Source organism: Rhinoraja longicauda, unplaced genomic scaffold (genome assembly GCF_053455715.1).
Source record: "Rhinoraja longicauda isolate Sanriku21f unplaced genomic scaffold, sRhiLon1.1 Scf001837, whole genome shotgun sequence".
Taxonomy (NCBI): Eukaryota; Metazoa; Chordata; class Chondrichthyes; order Rajiformes; family Arhynchobatidae; genus Rhinoraja; species Rhinoraja longicauda.
In genome coordinates this window covers 1-21,398 of record NW_027603052.1, presented here as the reverse complement: position 1 = coordinate 21,398, position 21,398 = coordinate 1, and the positions used below count along the sequence as shown (strand labels likewise).

The window sequence follows — 21,398 nt, the reverse complement described above, 5'->3', positions numbered from 1 at the left end:
TACCATTGGCTTTCTTCACTGCCTGCTGCACCTGCACGCTTGCTTTCAATGACTGGTGCACCATGACACCCAGGTCACGTTGCATCTCCCCTTTTCCTAATCGGCCATCATTCAGGTAATACTCTGCTTTCCTGTTCTTGCCGCCAAAGTGGATAACCTCACATTTATCCACATTATATTGCATCTGCCATGCATTTGCCCACTCTCCTAATCTATCCAAGTCACTCTGCAGCCTCCTAGCATCCTCCTCACAGCTAACACTGCCACCCAGCTTCGTGTCATCTGCAAACTTAGAGATGTTGCATTCAATTCCCTCGTCCAAATCATTAATATATATTGTAAACAGTTGCTGCCCCAACACCGAGCCTTGCGGCACTCCACTCGCCACTGCCTGCCATTCTGAAAAGGACCCGTTTACTCCTACTCTTTGCTTCCTGTCTGCCAACCAATTCTCTCTCCACCTCAACACCCTACCCCCAATACCCTGTGCTCTAATTTTGCTCACCAACCTCCCGTGTGGGACCTTATCAAAGGCTTTCTGAAAGTCTAGATACACTACATCCACTGGCTCCCCTTCACCCATTTTACTTGTCATATCCTCAAAAAATCCCCGAAGATTAGTCAAGTAGGATTTCCCCTTCGTAAATCCATGCTGACTTGGACCAATCCTTTTACTGCTATCCAAATGCGCCGTTATTACCTCTTTAATAATTGACTCCAGCATTTTCCCCACCACCGATGTCAGGCTAACTGGGCTATAATTCCCCGTTTTCTCTCTCCCTCCCTTTTTAAAAAGTGGGATAACATTAGCTACCCTCCAATCCTCAGGAACTGCTCCAGAATCTAAAGAGTTTTGAAAAATTATCACTAATGCATCCACTATTTCTGAGGCTACTTCCTTAAGCACTCTGGGATGCAGCCTATCTGGCCCTGGGGATTTATCGGCCTTTAATCCATTTAATTTACCTAACCCCACTTCCCGACTAACCTGGATTACCCTCAGTTCCTCCATCTCGTTAGATCCCCGGTCCCCTGCTATTTCCGGCAGATTGTTTATGTCTTCCTTAGTGAAGACAGAACCAAAGTAGTTGTTCAATTGGTTTGCCATCTCCTTGTTTCCTATGATCAATTCACCTGTTTCCGACTGCAAGGGACCTACATTTGTCTTAACTAGTCTTTTTCTCTTCACATATCTATAAACCAGTTGCAGCCCCAACACCGAGCCAATGTTAACTCCTGCTGTAACTTGCACCCTGTATCCAGGCTACTGTTTGGGGGCCTGGAGATAACTCACACTAGTGTCTACTTACCTTTACAACTCCTCAACTCTACCCACATTGTGTGTGTGTGTGTGTGTGTGTGTGTGTGTGTGTGTGTGTGTGTGTGTGTGTGTGTGTGTGTGTGTGTGTGTGTGTGTGTGTGTGTGTGTGTGTGTGTGTGTGTGTGTGTGTGTGTGTGTGTGTGTGTGTGTGTGTGTGTGTGTGTGTGTGTGTGTGTGTGTGTGTGTGTGTGTGTGTGTGTGTTGCAGGTACGTGGGTCAGCCTGACTCAGAGAGTGTGGTCTGTGCATCGCCCACAGTGTGGCAGGACTGGCCCATCATTAACCTCACCATCGGGCAACTCTGCCCCGTCACCACCACCCAGACCACGGCCGCGGCGGGCGGCACCAGTGGGAGTCCCAGCAGCCCCAGCGCCGGGCCACTGACCGCCCGCCCACCCTGGGCCGTGTGCGAGCCGTTGGCGGGCCGGGCGGGGAAGGTGGGCCTGAACTGCAGCCACCGGTCCCTCCAGTCCGTCCCCCCCTCCCTCCCGGACGACACCGAGATCCTCCTCTTGTCCTCCAACTCCATCAGCACCGTCTCCCTCGACTCGTTCGGGAGCCTCGGCAAGCTGCGCCACCTCGACCTCTCCCGCAACGGGCTGGGGCGCCTGGAGGGCGGGAGGCCGCTGTTCCCCGTGGAGGAGCTGGACCTCTCCTACAACGCCCTGACCGCCGTGCCCGACCTGGGGCGCGCGCTGCCCGGCCTCAGGAAGCTGATCCTGGACGGCAACCGGATCGGCCGCCTCCAGCAGGGGGCGCTGGAGGGCTTGGACAACCTGAGCGAGCTCAGCATCCGGGGCAATGCCCTCGCTCGCCTCACCCCCCGCATCTTCCACCCGCTCCACAACCTGCTCCGCCTCAACCTGGCCTCCAACCTCATCCGCCAACTCCCCAGCGAGGCCGCAGACGACCTGGGCCACCTGGAGGAGCTGGACCTCTCCCACAACCTCCTCCCCTCCCTCCCGCCCTCCCTCCTCCAGAACGCCACCCCTGCCCGCCTCGCCCTCTACGGCAACCCCTGGAACTGCGACGGGCGCCACCGCCACCTGGCCCGGTGGATCCGGGCCAATCCGGGGAAGTTGCGCGGCGCCGATGGAGCCGCGGACGAGACCGCCGCTGTCTGCAGCGCCCCCCTCAGGCTGAACGGCGTGCCCCTGGTGCGCCTCCCTCTGGTGAGTGACCTGAATGTCAACAGCCTAACGAAGCCACAGTTACAAAGTCAGCCCACTCTTACCTTCAGAATATATCAAGGGTTAGAAACATAGAAGCACAGACAACAGGTGCAGGAGGAGGCCATTCGGCCCTTCGAGCCTGTACGCACCGCCACTCGTTGTGATCACGGCTGATCGTCCACAATCAGTAACCCGTACCTGCCTTCTCCCCATATCCCTTGATTCCACTAGCCCCTAGGGCGGCACGGTGGCGCAGCGGTAGAGTTGCCGCCTTACAGCGAATGCAGCGCCGGTGACTCAGGTTCGATCCCGACTACGGGCGCCGTCTGTACGGAGTTTGTACGTTCTCCCCGTGACCTGCGTGGGTTTTCTCCGAGATCTTCGGTTTCCTCCCACACTCCAAAGACGTACAGGTTTGTAGGTTAATTGGCTGGGCAAATGTAAAAATTGTCCCTAGTGAGTGTAGGATAGTGTTAGTGTGCGGGGATCGCTGGGCGGCGCGGACCCGGTGGGCCGAAGGGCCTGTTTCTGCGCTATATCTCTAAATCTAAAAAAAATCTCTCTTAAATCCATCCAGTGATTTGGCCTCCACTGCCCTCTGTGGCAGAGAATTCCACAAATTCACAACTCTCTGGGTGGAAAAAGTTCCTTCTCACCTCAGTTTTAAATGGCCTCCCCTTTATTGTTAGACTGTGTGTGTGTGGCCCCTGGTTCTGGACTCCCCCAACATTGGGAACATTTTTCCTGCATCTAGCTTGTCCAGTCCTTTTATAATTTTGTAGGTCTCTATAAGATCCCCTCTCATGCTTCTAAACTGTGGTCTCCAAATTTGAGGAAGGATATTCTTGCTATTGAGGGCGTGCAGCGTAGGTTCACTAGGTTAATTCCCGGAATGGCGGGACTGTCGTATGTTGAAAGACTGGAGCGACTGGGCTTGTATACACTGGAATTTAGAAGGATGAGAGGGGATCTTATCGAAACGTATAAGATTATTAAGGGGTTGGACACGTTAGAGGCAGGAAACACGTTCCCTATGTTGGGGGAGTCCAGAACCAGGGGCCACACACAGTTTAAGAATAAGGGGTCGGCCATTTAGAACGGAGATGAGGAAAAACTTTTTCAGTCAGAGAGTTGTGAATCTGTGGAATTCTCTGCCTCAGAAGGCAGTGGAGTCCAATTCTCTGAATGCATTCAAGAGAGAGCTAGATAGAGCTCTTAAGGATAGCGGAGTCAGGGGGTATGGGGGAGAAGGCAGAAACGGGGTACTGATTGAGAATGATCAGCCGTGATCACATTGAATGGCGGTGCGTACAGGCTCGAAGGGCCGAATGGCCTCCTCCTGCACCAATTGTCTATTGTCTAGGATCGCGGCAACTCTCAGTTCTTTACAATCGAGGCTGAAGACTTTTCTGTTTGACGCTGCCCTTTATTAAATCAAATAGTTATTCATTTCTTACACTGCACCTGTAACGTTTATTATTGTGTTTCATACCGGTCTTATTGTATTTTAGTTTGTTTTTATTTTCTATTCTCTTTAATGTTTTTTGAGTGCTTTTAACTGCTCTTTAATGGTTTACTAGATCAAGTGGACCTTCCCCTTCCAGACCACGGCCGCGGCGGGCGGCACCAGTGGGAGTCCCAGCAGCCCCAGCGCCGGGCCACTGACCGCCCGCCCACCCTGGGCCGTGTGCGAGCCGTTGGCGGGCCGGGCGGGGAAGGTGGGCCTGAACTGCAGCCACCGGTCCCTCCAGTCCGTCCCCCCCTCCCTCCCGGACGACACCGAGATCCTCCTCTTGTCCTCCAACTCCATCAGCACCGTCTCCCTCGACTCGTTCGGGAGCCTCGGCAAGCTGCGCCACCTCGACCTCTCCCGCAACGGGCTGGGGCGCCTGGAGGGCGGGAGGCCGCTGTTCCCCGTGGAGGAGCTGGACCTCTCCTACAACGCCCTGACCGCCGTGCCCGACCTGGGGCGCTCGCTGCCCGGCCTCAGGAAGCTGATCCTGGACGGCAACCGGATCGGCCGCCTCCAGCAGGGGGCGCTGGAGGGCTTGGACAACCTGAGCGAGCTCAGCATCCGGGGCAATGCCCTCGCTCGCCTCACCCCCCGCATCTTCCACCCGCTCCACAACCTGCGCCGCCTCAACCTGGCCTCCAACCTCATCCGCCAACTCCCCAGCGAGGCCGCGGACGACCTGGGCCACCTGGAGGAGCTGGACCTCTCCCACAACCTCCTCCCCTCCCTCCCGCCCTCCCTCCTCCAGAACGCCACCCCTGCCCGCCTCGCCCTCTACGGCAACCCCTGGAACTGCGACGGGCGCCACCGCCACCTGGCCCGGTGGATCCGGGCCAATCCGGGGAAGTTGCGCGGCGCCGATGGAGCCGCGGACGAGACCGCCGCTGTCTGCAGCGCCCCCCTCAGGCTGAACGGCGTGCCCCTGGTGCGCCTCCCTCTGGTGAGTGACCTGAATGTCAACAGCCTAACGAAGCCACAGTTACAAAGTCAGCCCACTCTTACCTTCAGAATATATCAAGGGTTAGAAACATAGAAGCACAGACAACAGGTGCAGGAGGAGGCCATTCGGCCCTTCGAGCCTGTACGCACCGCCACTCGTTGTGATCACGGCTGATCGTCCACAATCAGTAAACCGTACCTGCCTTCTCCCCATATCCCTTGATTCCACTAGCCCCTAGGGCGGCACGGTGGCGCAGCGGTAGAGTTGCCGCCTTACAGCGAATGCAGCGCCGGTGACTCAGGTTCGATCCCGACTACGGGCGCCGTCTGTACGGAGTTTGTACGTTCTCCCCGTGACCTGCGTGGGTTTTCTCCGAGATCTTCGGTTTCCTCCCACACTCCAAAGACGTACAGGTTTGTCGGTTAATTGGCTGGGCAAATGTAAAAATTGTCCCTAGTGAGTGTAGGATAGTGTTAGTGTGCGGGGATCGCTGGGCGGCACGGACCCGGTGGGCCGAAGGGCCTGTTTCTGCGCTATATCTCTAAATCTAAAAAAAATCTCTCTTAAATCCATCCAGTGATTTGGCCTCCACTGCCCTCTGTGGCAGAGAATTCCACAAATTCACAACTCTCTGGGTGGAAAAAGTTCCTTCCCACCTCAGTTTTAAATGGCCTCCCCTTTATTGTTAGACTGTGTGTGTGTGGCCCCTGGTTCTGGACTCGCCCAACATTGGGAACATTTTTCCTGCATCTAGCTTGTCCAGTCCTTTTATAATTTTGTAGGTCTCTATAAGATCCCCTCTCATGCTTCTAAACTGTGGTCTCCAAATTTCAGGAAGGATATTCTTGCTATTGAGGGCGTGCAGCGTAGGTTCACCAGGTTAATTCCCGGAATGGCGGGACTGTCGTATGTTGAAAGACTGGAGCGACTGGGCTTGTATACACTGGAATTTAGAAGGATGAGAGGGGATCTTATCGAAACGTATAAGATTATTAAGGGGTTGGACACGTTAGAGGCAGGAAACACGTTCCCAATGTTGGGGGAGTCCAGAACCAGGGGCCACACACAGTTTAAGAATAAGGGGTCGGCCATTTAGAACGGAGATGAGGAAAAACTTTTTCAGTCAGAGAGTTGTGAATCTGTGGAATTCTCTGCCTCAGAAGGCAGTGGAGTCCAATTCTCTGAATGCATTCAAGAGAGAGCTGGATAGAGCTCTTAAGGATAGCGGAGTCAGGGGGTATGGGGGAGAAGGCAGAAACGGGGTACTGATTGAGAATGATCAGCCGTGATCACATTGAATGGCGGTGCGTACAGGCTCGAAGGGCCGAATGGCCTCCTCCTGCACCAATTGTCTATTGTCTAGGATCGCGGCAACTCTCAGTTCTTTACAATCGAGGCTGAAGACTTTTCTGTTTGACGCTGCCCTTTATTAAATCAAATAGTTATTCATTTCTTACACTGCACCTGTAACGTTTATTATTGTGTTTCATACCTGTCTTATTGTATTTTAGTTTGTTTTTATTTTCTATTCTCTTTAATGTTTTTTGAGTGCTTTTAACTGCTCTTTAATGGTTTACTAGATCAAGTGGACCTTCCCCTTCCAGACCACGGCCGCGGCGGGCGGCACCAGTGGGAGTCCCAGCAGCCCCAGCGCCGGGCCACTGACCGCCCGCCCACCCTGGGCCGTGTGCGAGCCGTTGGCGGGCCGGGCGGGGAAGGTGGGCCTGAACTGCAGTCACCGGTCCCTCCAGTCCGTCCCCCCCTCCCTCCCGGACGACACCGAGATCCTCCTCTTGTCCTCCAACTCCATCAGCACCGTCTCCCTCGACTCGTTCGGGAGCCTCGGCAAGCTGCGCCACCTCGACCTCTCCCGCAACGGGCTGGGGCGCCTGGAGGGCGGGAGGCCGCTGTTCCCCGTGGAGGAGCTGGACCTCTCCTACAACGCCCTGACCGCCGTGCCCGACCTGGGGCGCTCGCTGCCCGGCCTCAGGAAGCTGATCCTGGACGGCAACCGGATCGGCCGCCTCCAGCAGGGGGCGCTGGAGGGCTTGGACAACCTGAGCGAGCTCAGCATCCGGGGCAATGCCCTCGCTCGCCTCACCCCCCGCATCTTCCACCCGCTCCACAACCTGCGCCGCCTCAACCTGGCCTCCAACCTCATCCGCCAACTCCCCAGCGAGGCCGCAGACGACCTGGGCCACCTGGAGGAGCTGGACCTCTCCCACAACCTCCTCCCCTCCCTCCCGCCCTCCCTCCTCCAGAACGCCACCCCTGCCCGCCTCGCCCTCTACGGCAACCCCTGGAACTGCGACGGGCGCCACCGCCACCTGGCCCGGTGGATCCGGGCCAATCCGGGGAAGTTGCGCGGCGCCGATGGAGCCGCGGACGAGACCGCCGCTGTCTGCAGCGCCCCCCTCAGGCTGAACGGCGTGCCCCTGGTGCGCCTCCCTCTGGTGAGTGACCTGAATGTCAACAGCCTAACGAAGCCACAGTTACAAAGTCAGCCCACTCTTACCTTCAGAATATATCAAGGGTTAGAAACATAGAAGCACAGACAACAGGTGCAGGAGGAGGCCATTCGGCCCTTCGAGCCTGTACGCACCGCCACTCGTTGTGATCACGACTGATCGTCCACAATCAGTAACCCGTACCTGCCTTCTCCCCATATCCCTTGATTCCACTAGCCCCTAGGGCGGCACGGTGGCGCAGCGGTAGAGTTGCCGCCTTACAGCGAATGCAGCGCCGGTGACTCAGGTTCGATCCCGACTACGGGCGCCGTCTGTACGGAGTTTGTACGTTCTCCCCGTGACCTGCGTGGGTTTTCTCCGAGATCTTCGGTTTCCTCCCACACTCCAAAGACGTACAGGTTTGTCGGTTAATTGGCTGGGCAAATGTAAAAATTGTCCCTAGTGAGTGTAGGATAGTGTTAGTGTGCGGGGATCGCTGGGCGGCACGGACCCGGTGGGCCGAAGGGCCTGTTTCTGCGCTATATCTCTAAATCTAAAAAAAATCTCTCTTAAATCCATCCAGTGATTTGGCCTCCACTGCCCTCTGTGGCAGAGAATTCCACAAATTCACAACTCTCTGGGTGGAAAAAGTTCCTTCCCACCTCAGTTTTAAATGGCCTCCCCTTTATTGTTAGACTGTGTGTGTGTGGCCCCTGGTTCTGGACTCGCCCAACATTGGGAACATTTTTCCTGCATCTAGCTTGTCCAGTCCTTTTATAATTTTGTAGGTCTCTATAAGATCCCCTCTCATGCTTCTAAACTGTGGTCTCCAAATTTCAGGAAGGATATTCTTGCTATTGAGGGCGTGCAGCGTAGGTTCACCAGGTTAATTCCCGGAATGGCGGGACTGTCGTATGTTGAAAGACTGGAGCGACTGGGCTTGTATACACTGGAATTTAGAAGGATGAGAGGGGATCTTATCGAAACGTATAAGATTATTAAGGGGTTGGACACGTTAGAGGCAGGAAACACGTTCCCAATGTTGGGGGAGTCCAGAACCAGGGGCCACACACAGTTTAAGAATAAGGGGTCGGCCATTTAGAACGGAGATGAGGAAAAACTTTTTCAGTCAGAGAGTTGTGAATCTGTGGAATTCTCTGCCTCAGAAGGCAGTGGAGTCCAATTCTCTGAATGCATTCAAGAGAGAGCTGGATAGAGCTCTTAAGGATAGCGGAGTCAGGGGGTATGGGGGAGAAGGCAGAAACGGGGTACTGATTGAGAATGATCAGCCGTGATCACATTGAATGGCGGTGCGTACAGGCTCGAAGGGCCGAATGGCCTCCTCCTGCACCAATTGTCTATTGTCTAGGATCGCGGCAACTCTCAGTTCTTTACAATCGAGGCTGAAGACTTTTCTGTTTGACGCTGCCCTTTATTAAATCAAATAGTTATTCATTTCTTACACTGCACCTGTAACGTTTATTATTGTGTTTCATACCTGTCTTATTGTATTTTAGTTTGTTTTTATTTTCTATTCTCTTTAATGTTTTTTGAGTGCTTTTAACTGCTCTTTAATGGTTTACTAGATCAAGTGGACCTTCCCCTTCCAGACCACGGCCGCGGCGGGCGGCACCAGTGGGAGTCCCAGCAGCCCCAGCGCCGGGCCACTGACCGCCCGCCCACCCTGGGCCGTGTGCGAGCCGTTGGCGGGCCGGGCGGGGAAGGTGGGCCTGAACTGCAGTCACCGGTCCCTCCAGTCCGTCCCCCCCTCCCTCCCGGACGACACCGAGATCCTCCTCTTGTCCTCCAACTCCATCAGCACCGTCTCCCTCGACTCGTTCGGGAGCCTCGGCAAGCTGCGCCACCTCGACCTCTCCCGCAACGGGCTGGGGCGCCTGGAGGGCGGGAGGCCGCTGTTCCCCGTGGAGGAGCTGGACCTCTCCTACAACGCCCTGACCGCCGTGCCCGACCTGGGGCGCTCGCTGCCCGGCCTCAGGAAGCTGATCCTGGACGGCAACCGGATCGGCCGCCTCCAGCAGGGGGCGCTGGAGGGCTTGGACAACCTGAGCGAGCTCAGCATCCGGGGCAATGCCCTCGCTCGCCTCACCCCCCGCATCTTCCACCCGCTCCACAACCTGCGCCGCCTCAACCTGGCCTCCAACCTCATCCGCCAACTCCCCAGCGAGGCCGCAGACGACCTGGGCCACCTGGAGGAGCTGGACCTCTCCCACAACCTCCTCCCCTCCCTCCCGCCCTCCCTCCTCCAGAACGCCACCCCTGCCCGCCTCGCCCTCTACGGCAACCCCTGGAACTGCGACGGGCGCCACCGCCACCTGGCCCGGTGGATCCGGGCCAATCCGGGGAAGTTGCGCGGCGCCGATGGAGCCGCGGACGAGACCGCCGCTGTCTGCAGCGCCCCCCTCAGGCTGAACGGCGTGCCCCTGGTGCGCCTCCCTCTGGTGAGTGACCTGAATGTCAACAGCCTAACGAAGCCACAGTTACAAAGTCAGCCCACTCTTACCTTCAGAATATATCAAGGGTTAGAAACATAGAAGCACAGACAACAGGTGCAGGAGGAGGCCATTCGGCCCTTCGAGCCTGTACGCACCGCCACTCGTTGTGATCACGACTGATCGTCCACAATCAGTAACCCGTACCTGCCTTCTCCCCATATCCCTTGATTCCACTAGCCCCTAGGGCGGCACGGTGGCGCAGCGGTAGAGTTGCCGCCTTACAGCGAATGCAGCGCCGGTGACTCAGGTTCGATCCCGACTACGGGCGCCGTCTGTACGGAGTTTGTACGTTCTCCCCGTGACCTGCGTGGGTTTTCTCCGAGATCTTCGGTTTCCTCCCACACTCCAAAGACGTACAGGTTTGTAGGTTAATTGGCTGGGCAAATGTAAAAATTGTCCCTAGTGAGTGTAGGATAGTGTTGATGTGCGGGGATCGCTGGGCGGCACGGACCCGGTGGGCCGAAGGGCCTGTTTCTGCGCTATATCTCTAAATCTAAAAAAAATCTCTCTTAAATCCATCCAGTGATTTGGCCTCCACTGCCCTCTGTGGCAGAGAATTCCACAAATTCACAACTCTCTGGGTGGAAAAAGTTCCTTCTCACCTCAGTTTTAAATGGCCTCCCCTTTATTGTTAGACTGTGTGTGTGTGGCCCCTGGTTCTGGACTCCCCCAACATTGGGAACATTTTTCCTGCATCTAGCTTGTCCAGTCCTTTTATAATTTTGTAGGTCTCTATAAGATCCCCTCTCATGCTTCTAAACTGTGGTCTCCAAATTTGAGGAAGGATATTCTTGCTATTGAGGGCGTGCAGCGTAGGTTCACTAGGTTAATTCCCGGAATGGCGGGACTGTCGTATGTTGAAAGACTGGAGCGACTGGGCTTGTATACACTGGAATTTAGAAGGATGAGAGGGGATCTTATCGAAACGTATAAGATTATTAAGGGGTTGGACACGTTAGAGGCAGGAAACACGTTCCCTATGTTGGGGGAGTCCAGAACCAGGGGCCACACACAGTTTAAGAATAAGGGGTCGGCCATTTAGAACGGAGATGAGGAAAAACTTTTTCAGTCAGAGAGTTGTGAATCTGTGGAATTCTCTGCCTCAGAAGGCAGTGGAGTCCAATTCTCTGAATGCATTCAAGAGAGAGCTAGATAGAGCTCTTAAGGATAGCGGAGTCAGGGGGTATGGGGGAGAAGGCAGAAACGGGGTACTGATTGAGAATGATCAGCCGTGATCACATTGAATGGCGGTGCGTACAGGCTCGAAGGGCCGAATGGCCTCCTCCTGCACCAATTGTCTATTGTCTAGGATCGCGGCAACTCTCAGTTCTTTACAATCGAGGCTGAAGACTTTTCTGTTTGACGCTGCCCTTTATTAAATCAAATAGTTATTCATTTCTTACACTGCACCTGTAACGTTTATTATTGTGTTTCATACCTGTCTTATTGTATTTTAGTTTGTTTTTATTTTCTATTCTCTTTAATGTTTTTTGAGTGCTTTTAACTGCTCTTTAATGGTTTACTAGATCAAGTGGACCTTCCCCTTCCAGACCACGGCCGCGGCGGGCGGCACCAGTGGGAGTCCCAGCAGCCCCAGCGCCGGGCCACTGACCGCCCGCCCACCCTGGGCCGTGTGCGAGCCGTTGGCGGGCCGGGCGGGGAAGGTGGGCCTGAACTGCAGCCACCGGTCCCTCCAGTCCGTCCCCCCCTCCCTCCCGGACGACACCGAGATCCTCCTCTTGTCCTCCAACTCCATCAGCACCGTCTCCCTCGACTCGTTCGGGAGCCTCGGCAAGCTGCGCCACCTCGACCTCTCCCGCAACGGGCTGGGGCGCCTGGAGGGCGGGCGGCCGCTGTTCCCCCTGGAGGAGCTGGACCTCTCCTACAACGCCCTGACCGCCGTGCCCGACCTGGGGCGCGCGCTGCCCGGCCTCAGGAAGCTGATCCTGGACGGCAACCGGATCGGCCGCCTCCAGCAGGGGGCGCTGGAGGGCTTGGACAACCTGAGCGAGCTCAGCATCCGGGGCAACGCCCTCGCTCGCCTCCCCCCCCCGCATCTTCCACCCGCTCCACAACCTGCGCCGCCTCGACCTGGCCTCCAACCTCATCCGCCAACTCCCCAGCGAGGTCGCGGACGACCTGGGCCACCTGGAGGAGCTGGACCTCTCCCACAACCTCCTCCCCTCCCTCCCGCCCTCCCTCCTCCGTAACGCCACCCCTGCCCGCCTCGCCCTCTACGGCAACCCCTGGAACTGCGACGGGCGCCACCGCCACCTGGCCCGGTGGATCCGGGCCAATCCGGGGAAGTTGCGCGGCGCCGATGGAGCCGCGGACGAGACCGCCGCTGTCTGCAGCGCCCCCCTCAGTCTGAACGGCGTGCCCCTGGTGCGCCTCCCTCTGGTGAGTGACCTGAATGTCAACAGCCTAACGAAGCCACAGTTACAAAGTCAGCCCACTCTTACCTTCAGAATATATCAAGGGTTAGAAACATAGAAGCACAGACAACAGGTGCAGGAGGAGGCCATTCGGCCCTTCGAGCCTGTACGCACCGCCACTCGTTGTGATCACGACTGATCGTCCACAATCAGTAACCCGTACCTGCCTTCTCCCCATATCCCTTGATTCCACTAGCCCCTAGTGCAGCACGGTGGTGCAGCGGTAGAGTTGCCGCCTTACAGCGAATGCAGCGCCGGTGACTCAGGTTCGATCCCGACTACGGGCGCCGTCTGTACGGAGTTTGTACGTTCTCCCCGTGACCTGCGTGGGTTTTCTCCGAGATCTTCGGTTTCCTCCCACACTCCAAAGACGTACAGGTTTGTAGGTTAATTGGCTGGGCAAATGTAAACATTGTCCCTAATGGGTGTAGGATAGTGTTAATGTGCGGGGATCGCTGGGCGGCACGGACCCGGTGGGCCGAAGGGCCTGTTTCTGCGCTATATCTCTAAATCTAAAAAAAATCTCTCTTAAATCCATCCAGTGATTTGGCCTCCACTGCCCTCTGTGGCAGAGAATTCCACAAATTCACAACTCTCTGGGTTGTAAAAAGTTCCTTCTCACCTCAGTTTTAAATGGCCTCCCCTTTATTCTTAGACTGTGTGTGTGTGGCCCCTGGTTCTTGACTCCCCCAACATTGCGAACATTTTTCCTGCATCTAGCTTGTCCAGTCCTTTTATAATTTTGTAGGTCTCTATAAGATCCCCTCTCATGCTTCTAAACTGTGGTCTCCAAATTTCAGGAAGGATATTCTTGCTATTGAGGGCGTGCAGCGTAGGTTCACTAGGTTAATTCCCGGAATGGCGGGACTGTCGTATGTTGAAAGACTGGAGCGACTGGGCTTGTATACACTGGAATTTAGAAGGATGAGAGGGGATCTTATCGAAACGTATAAGATTATTAAGGGGTTGGACACGTTAGAGGCAGGAAACACGTTCCCAATGTTGGGGGAGTCCAGAACCAGGGGCCACACAGTTTAAGAATAAGGGGTCGGCCATTTAGAACGGAGATGAGGAAAAACTTTTTCAGTCAGAGAGTTGTGAATCTGTGGAATTCTCTGCCTCAGAAGGCAGTGGAGTCCAATTCTCTGAATGCATTCAAGAGAGAGCTAGATAGAGCTCTTAAGGATAGCGGAGTCAGGGGGTATGGGGGAGAAGGCAGAAACGGGGTACTGATTGAGAATGATCAGCCGTGATCACATTGAATGGCGGTGCGTACAGGCTCGAAGGGCCGAATGGCCTCCTCCTGCACCAATTGTCTATTGTCTAGGATCGCGGCAACTCTCAGTTCTTTACAATCGAGGCTGAAGACTTTTCTGTTTGACGCTGCCCTTTATTAAATCAAATAGTTATTCATTTCTTACACTGCACCTGTAACGTTTATTATTGTGTTTCATACCTGTCTTATTGTATTTTAGTTTGTTTTTATTTTCTATTCTCTTTAATGTTTTTTGAGTGCTTTTAACTGCTCTTTAATGGTTTACTAGATCAAGTGGACCTTCCCCTTCCAGACCACGGCCGCGGCGGGCGGCACCAGTGGGAGTCCCAGCAGCCCCAGCGCCGGGCCACTGACCGCCCGCCCACCCTGGGCCGTGTGCGAGCCGTTGGCGGGCCGGGCGGGGAAGGTGGGCCTGAACTGCAGCCACCGGTCCCTCCAGTCCGTCCCCCCCTCCCTCCCGGACGACACCGAGATCCTCCTCTTGTCCTCCAACTCCATCAGCACCGTCTCCCTCGACTCGTTCGGGAGCCTCGGCAAGCTGCGCCACCTCGACCTCTCCCGCAACGGGCTGGGGCGCCTGGAGGGCGGGAGGCCGCTGTTCCCCGTGGAGGAGCTGGACCTCTCCTACAACGCCCTGACCGCCGTGCCCGACCTGGGGCGCTCGCTGCCCGGCCTCAGGAAGCTGATCCTGGACGGCAACCGGATCGGCCGCCTCCAGCAGGGGGCGCTGGAGGGCTTGGACAACCTGAGCGAGCTCAGCATCCGGGGCAATGCCCTCGCTCGCCTCACCCCCCGCATCTTCCACCCGCTCCACAACCTGCGCCGCCTCAACCTGGCCTCCAACCTCATCCGCCAACTCCCCAGCGAGGCCGCAGACGACCTGGGCCACCTGGAGGAGCTGGACCTCTCCCACAACCTCCTCCCCTCCCTCCCGCCCTCCCTCCTCCAGAACGCCACCCCTGCCCGCCTCGCCCTCTACGGCAACCCCTGGAACTGCGACGGGCGCCACCGCCACCTGGCCCGGTGGATCCGGGCCAATCCGGGGAAGTTGCGCGGCGCCGATGGAGCCGCGGACGAGACCGCCGCTGTCTGCAGCGCCCCCCTCAGGCTGAACGGCGTGCCCCTGGTGCGCCTCCCTCTGGTGAGTGACCTGAATGTCAACAGCCTAACGAAGCCACAGTTACAAAGTCAGCCCACTCTTACCTTCAGAATATATCAAGGGTTAGAAACATAGAAGCACAGACAACAGGTGCAGGAGGAGGCCATTCGGCCCTTCGAGCCTGTACGCACCGCCACTCGTTGTGATCACGACTGATCGTCCACAATCAGTAACCCGTACCTGCCTTCTCCCCATATCCCTTGATTCCACTAGCCCCTAGTGCAGCACGGTGGTGCAGCGGTAGAGTTGCCGCCTTACAGCGAATGCAGCGCCGGTGACTCAGGTTCGATCCCGACTACGGGCGCCGTCTGTACGGAGTTTGTACGTTCTCCCCGTGACCTGCGTGGGTTTTCTCCGAGATCTTCGGTTTCCTCCCACACTCCAAAGACGTACAGGTTTGTAGGTTAATTGGCTGGGCAAATGTAAACATTGTCCCTAGTGGGTGTAGGATAGTGTTAGTGTGCGGGGATCGCTGGGCGGCGCGGACCCGGTGGGCCGAAGGGCCTGTTTCTGCGCTATATCTCTAAATCTAAAAAAAATCTCTCTTAAATCCATCCAGTGATTTGGCCTCCACTGCCCTCTGTGGCAGAGAATTCCACAAATTCACAACTCTCTGGGTTGTAAAAAGTTCCTTCTCACCTCAGTTTTAAATGGCCTCCCCTTTATTGTTAGACTGTGTGTGTGTGGCCCCTGGTTCTGGACTCGCCCAACATTGGGAACATTTTTCCTGCATCTAGCTTGTCCAGTCCTTTTATAATTTTGTAGGTCTCTATAAGATCCCCTCTCATGCTTCTAAACTGTGGTCTCCAAATTTGAGGAAGGATATTCTTGCTATTGAGGGCGTGCAGCGTAGGTTCACCAGGTTAATTCCCGGAATGGCGGGACTGTCGTATGTCGAAAGACTGGAGCGACTAGGCTTGTATACACTGGAATTTAGAAGGATGAGAGGGGATCTTATCGAAACGTATAAGATTATTAAGAGGTTGGACACGTTAGAGGCAGGAAACATGTTCCCAATGTTGGGGGAGTCCAGAACCAGGGGCCACACACAGTTTAAGAATAAGGGGTAGGCCATTTAGAACGGAGATGAGGAAAAACTTTTTCAGTCAGAGAGTTGTGAATCTGTGGAATTCTCTGCCTCAGAAGGCAGTGGAGGCCAATTCTCTGAATGCATTCAAGAGAGAGCTGGATAGAGCTCTTAAGGATAGCGGAGTCAGGGGGTATGGGGGAGAAGGCAGGAACGGGGTACTGATTGAGAATGATCAGCCATGATCTCATTGAATGGCGGTGCGTACAGGCTCGAAGGGCCGAATGGCCTCCTCCTGCACCAATTGTCTGTTGTCTAGGATCGCGGCAACTCTCAGTTCTTTACAATCGAGGCTGAAGACTTTTCTGTTTGACGCTGCCCTTTATTAAATCAAATAGTTATTCATTTCTTACACTGCACCTGTAACGTTTATTATTGTGTTTCATACCTGTCTTATTGTATTTTAGTTTGTTTTTATTTTCTATTCTCTTTAATGTTTTTTGAGTGCTTTTAACTGCTCTTTAATGGTTTACTAGATCAAGTGGACCTTCCCCTTCCCCCCTTCCACCTTTCCCTCCCTCCTCCCCTCCCCACTCCCTCCCCCTCTTTCCCCCCTCCTTTCCCCCTCCCTCCCTTCCTCCAATTCCCCCTCCCCTCCCCCCCTCCTCCCCCTCCCTCCTCCCCCACTCCCTCCCCCCCTCCCTCCTCCCCTACTCCCTCCCCCTTCCCCTCCACCTCTCTCCCCCCTCCTTCCCCCCCTCCCTCCCCTCCTCCACCTCCCCCCTCCCTCCACCCTTCCCTCCCCCTCCCTCCATCCCTCTTCCCCTCCCCCTCTTTCCCCCCTCCTTTCCCCCTCCCTCCACCCTTCACCCCCCACCCCTCCATCCCTCCTCCCCATCCTTTCCCCCTCCCTCCCCTCTCCCTCCCTTCCTCCCCTCCCTTCTCCCCCTCCCCCTTCCCCTACCCCAACCCATCCCCACCAACCCCCCTTATCCTCTCTCCTCCCTCCTCCCTCCCCCCTTCCCCTCTCCCCTCCTTCCTCCCCCACCCCCACTCCTCCCTCCTCCCCACCCCTCCTCTTCCTCCCCTTCCTCCCCAACCTCCGCCAACCTCTCCCCCCTCCCTCCCTCCCCCACTCCCTCCCCCTTCCCTCTTCTGCTCCACCTCTCTCTCCCCTCCTTTCCCCCTCCCTCCCTTCCTCCACCTCCCCCTTCCACTCCCCCCTTCCACCCCTACCCCCACCACCCTCTCCCCCCTCCCTCCATCCCTCTCTCCCCCCCTCCCTCCCTCCCCCTCCCCTCTTCCCCTCCCCTCCCCCTCCCTCCACCTTCCCTCCCCCACCCTCCATCCCTCCCCACCCTCTCTCTCCCCTCCTTTCCCCCTCCCCTCCTTCCACCCCCACCCCCACCCCTCCCTCCTCCCCCTCCCTCCCCTCTCCTCCCTCCCTTCCTTTCCCTCCCCCCACTCCATCCCCCTCAACCCACCCTCCCCCCTCCCTCACTAGGAGATAGATTTAAACATTATAAACGTGAGTAACTTATAAACATAACACGATTCCAATGAAACTCCTCCCATTGGCACCAAAGTGATGACGCTGAGTAAGTTGGGCCCTGAGTGTTAGTCGGTCGATGTGAACCACTTTGAATTGCCTTGTTGCTGAACTGTGCCGTGTGAATAAACTTGCCTTGCCTTGCCTTGCCTTGCCTTGCCTTGCAGGCCCATTGCCCGGACAACCCGCCGACATCCTTGCCACCCTCGACCACCCAGGCCTTGCCCGGCGCGGCCAAGCCTGTCGACGGCCCCTTCATGGCGTGGGCGAGGGGGTCCGGCCTTCTCCTGGCGCCGAGGGGGAGGCGAGGGGACTGCTGGCCGCTGCTACTTCTCCACGGCCTGGCCCTGTCCCTCGTGGCCCTGCCGCTCTGCGGCCTCTCCTTCTACACACTCGGCTTCTACCGTCGGCTCTGCAGGCCCCTGAAGCGTCATGGGCGGGGGGTCAGGCTGGTCCGATACAGCCTGGTGCTGCCCGACCTGCGGCAGGTCTACCCACCTCCCAGCCCAGGCCTCGGCCTAGGCCCAGGCCCCAGACCAGGCCCAGGCCTCGGCCTAGGCCCAGGCCCCAGACCAGGCCCAGGCCCCGGTGCGGTGGAGCTGACCCCCCTGCTGGGCGACCGGGGGTATGCGGGCAGTCCCACACAGGGAGAGGCAGACACCTTCACCAGCTCCCAGTGAGAGGCCCACCACTGCAGGAGGCCTGGGTGGTCCACGAGCCCCCAGACCAACCCCTCCCCAGAGATGCTGCCCCACCCCCTGTTACTCCAGCACTCTTTGCCTAAACCCTCACCTGCAGTTCTTTCTATCTCCAAGTTACTCCAGCACTTTGTGTCTTTTTTGCCTAAACCATCACCTGCAGTTCCATGTATCTGAGTTACTCCAGCACTTTGTATCTTTTTTTGTATAAACCAGCATCTGCAGTTCTTTCCATCTTAGTTACTCCAGCACTTTGTATCTTTTTTTGCATAAACCATCACCTGCAGTTCCATGTATCTGAGTTACTCCAGCACTTTGTGTCTTTTTTTTGTACTGCAGTTCCTTGATCTCTGACTTACTCCAGCACTTTGTGTCTTTTTTGCCTAAACCCACTTCTGCAGTTCTATCTCCATGTTACTCCAGCACTTTGTATCTTTTTTTGTGTAAACCAGCACCTGCAGTTCTTTGCATCTTAGTTACTCCAGCACTTTGTGTCTTTTTGTGCATAAACCATCACCTGCAATTCTTTCTATCTCCAAATTACTCCAGCACTTTGTGTCTTTTTTGCCTAAACCCACTCCTGCAGTTCTATCTCCTTGTTACTCCAGCACTTTGTATCTTTTTTTTGTGTAAACCATCACCTGCAATTCTTTGTATCTTAGTTACTCCAGCACTTTGTGTCTTTTTTGCCTAAACCCACATCTGCAGTTCATTCTGTCTACAAGTTACTCCAGCACTTTGTGTCTTTTTTTGTATAAATCAGCATCTGCAGTTCTTTCTATCTCCAAATTACTCCTCCACTTTGTGTCTTTTTTTGTATAAACCAGCATCTGCAATTCTTTCCATTTTAGTTACTCCAGAGCTTTGTGCCTTTTTTTGCCTAAACCCCCATCTGCAGTTCTGTCTATCTCCAAGTTACTCCAGCACTTTGTGTCTTTTTTTGTATAAACCATCCCCTGCAGTTCCATGTATCTGAGTTACTCCAGCACATTGCGTCTTTTTTTGGCTAAACCCACATCTGCAGTTCTTTCTGCCTCCAAATTACTCCAGCACTTTGTGTCTTTTTTGCCTAAACCCACTCATGCAGTTCTATCTCCATGTTACTCCAGCACTTTGTATCTTTTTTTGTATAAACCATCACCTGCAGTTCTTGGCATCTTAGTTACTCCAGCACTTTGTGTCTTTTTTTTATACTGCAGTTCCTTGATCTCTGAGTTACTCCAGCACTTTGTGTCTTTTTTTGTATAAACCAGCATCTGCAGTTCTTTGCATCTTAGTTACTCCAGCACTTTGTGTCTTTTTTTGTACAAGTCAGCATCTGCAGTTCCATGTATCTCCAATACTTTTGTCTCACACCTTCAGTCTCACCCTCCCCCCCTCCATTTCATCCTCTTACCCACCAGAGTTTGTCTTGCCACTTCTCTCTTCCACCCCCCCCCACCCCCCCTCCCCCAACCCCCCCACCCCCCTCCCCCAACCCCCCCCACCCCCCCACCCTCACAATCAGTCTGAAGAAGGGTTTCAACCGAAACGCCACGTATCCTTATAAGATCATAAGTGATAGGAGCAGAATTAGGCCATTCGGCCCATCAAGTCTACTCCGCCATTCAATCATGGCCGATCTATCTCTCCCTCCCAACCCCATTCTCCTGCCTTCTCCCCGTAACCCCTGACACCCGTAAAGAATATATATTAAATATGCATTAACAATATCAACTGACTTGGCAAAGAATCCCACAGATTCACCACCCTCTGACTGAAGAAATTCTTCCTGAACTCCTTCAATAGACAATAGACAATAGGTGCAGGAGGAGGCCATTCAGCCCTTCGAGCCTGTACGCACCGCCATTCAATGCGATCATGGCTGATCACTCTCAATCAGTACCCCGTTCCTGCCTTCTCCCCATACCCCCTCACTCCGCTATCCTTAAGAGCTCTATCCAGCTCTCTCTGAAAGCATCCAACGAACTGGCCTCCACTGCCTTCTGAGGCAGAGAATTCCACACCTTCACCACCCTCTGACTGAAAAAGTTCTTCCTCATCTCCGTTCTAAATGGCCTACCCCTTATTCTTAAACTGTGGCCCCTTGTTCTGGACTCCCCCAACATTGGGAACATGTTATCTGCCTCTAATGTGTCCAATCCCCTAATTATCTTCCTAAAGGAACGTCCTTTAATTCTGAGGCTGTGCCCTCTGGTCCTAGACTCTCCCACTAGTGGAAACATCCTCTCCACACCCACTCTATCCAGGGCCGCTCACTATTCTGTGAGTCTCAATGAGGTCCCCCCCCTCATCCTTCCAAACTCCAGCGAGTACAGGCCCAGTGCCCACAAACGCTCATCGTACGTTGACCCACTCCAGAGATGCCGCCTGACCTTCAGAGTTACTCCAGCACTTTGTGTCTTTTTCCCCTTCCCTCTCTCATAAACCAGTACCTGCAGTTCCCTGTTTTCACCTGGTGATGTTGTACCTACACTTGTTATATCTCGATGTGTCCGGAAAAACACTGGTTTAAATCGAAGGCAGACATAAAAAGCTGGAGCAACTCAGCGGGTCAGGCAGCATCTCTGGAGAGAAGGAACGGGTAACGTTTCGGGGACGAGACCCATACCTTCTCTCCAGAGATGCTGCCTGACCCGCTGAGTTGCTCCAGGTTTTTACAATAGACAATAGATAATAGGTGCAGGAGGAGGCCGTTCGGCCCTTCGAGACAGCACCGCCATTCAATGTGATCATGGCTGATCATTCCCAATCATTCCTGCCCTCTCCCCGTACCCCCTGACTCCGCTATCCTTAAGAGCTCTATCCAGCTCTCTCTTGAATGCATTCAGAGAATTGGCCTCCACTGCCTTCTGAGGCAGAGAATTCCACAGATTTACAACTCTCTGACTGAAAAAGTTTTTCCTCATCTCCGTTCTAAATGGCCGACCCCTTATTCTTAAACTGTGTGGCCCCTGGTTCTGGACTCCCCCAACATTGGGAACATGTTTCCTGCCTCTAACGTGTCCAACCCCTTAATAATCTTATACGTTTCGATAAGATCCCCTCTCGTCCTTCTAAATTCCAGTGTATACAAGCCTAGTCGCTCCAGCTTTTTGTGTCTATCTTTGCTCTAACTCTTTAATTTCCTTCAATAATCATGCTGAACACTGCCCATAATTAAACTAATGGTAATATGTGCTGCTTCCGATAATTAATAAATTCAATGAAATATTATTATTATTACAGTCTGCACAAATACATTCAAAATGCAAGGAAGATTTGACATAAAGGGTGAGTGTGTTTAATTGACATCAGCCAAAACATCATGACCACTGACAGGCGAAGTGAATAACATTGGTCATCGTGT

General features: G+C 54.8%; 1 protein-coding gene across 1 annotated transcript; it reads left to right on the top strand.

Annotated features, from left to right (window-relative positions):
* Positions 1-1,578: 1,578 nt before the first annotated feature.
* Positions 1,579-18,497, top strand: LOC144591776 (uncharacterized; the record flags this gene model as incomplete). The annotated part of the gene is made up of 10 exons (XM_078395798.1): positions 1,579-1,735; positions 1,853-2,492; positions 4,073-4,672; positions 4,754-4,945; positions 6,526-7,398; positions 8,979-9,851; positions 11,432-11,941; positions 13,885-14,000; positions 14,118-14,757; positions 17,519-18,497. Coding segments are annotated over 10 exons (5,114 nt in total), but the record flags the coding sequence as incomplete, so codon positions are not given.
* Between the last annotated feature and the right edge of the window lie 2,901 nt (positions 18,498-21,398).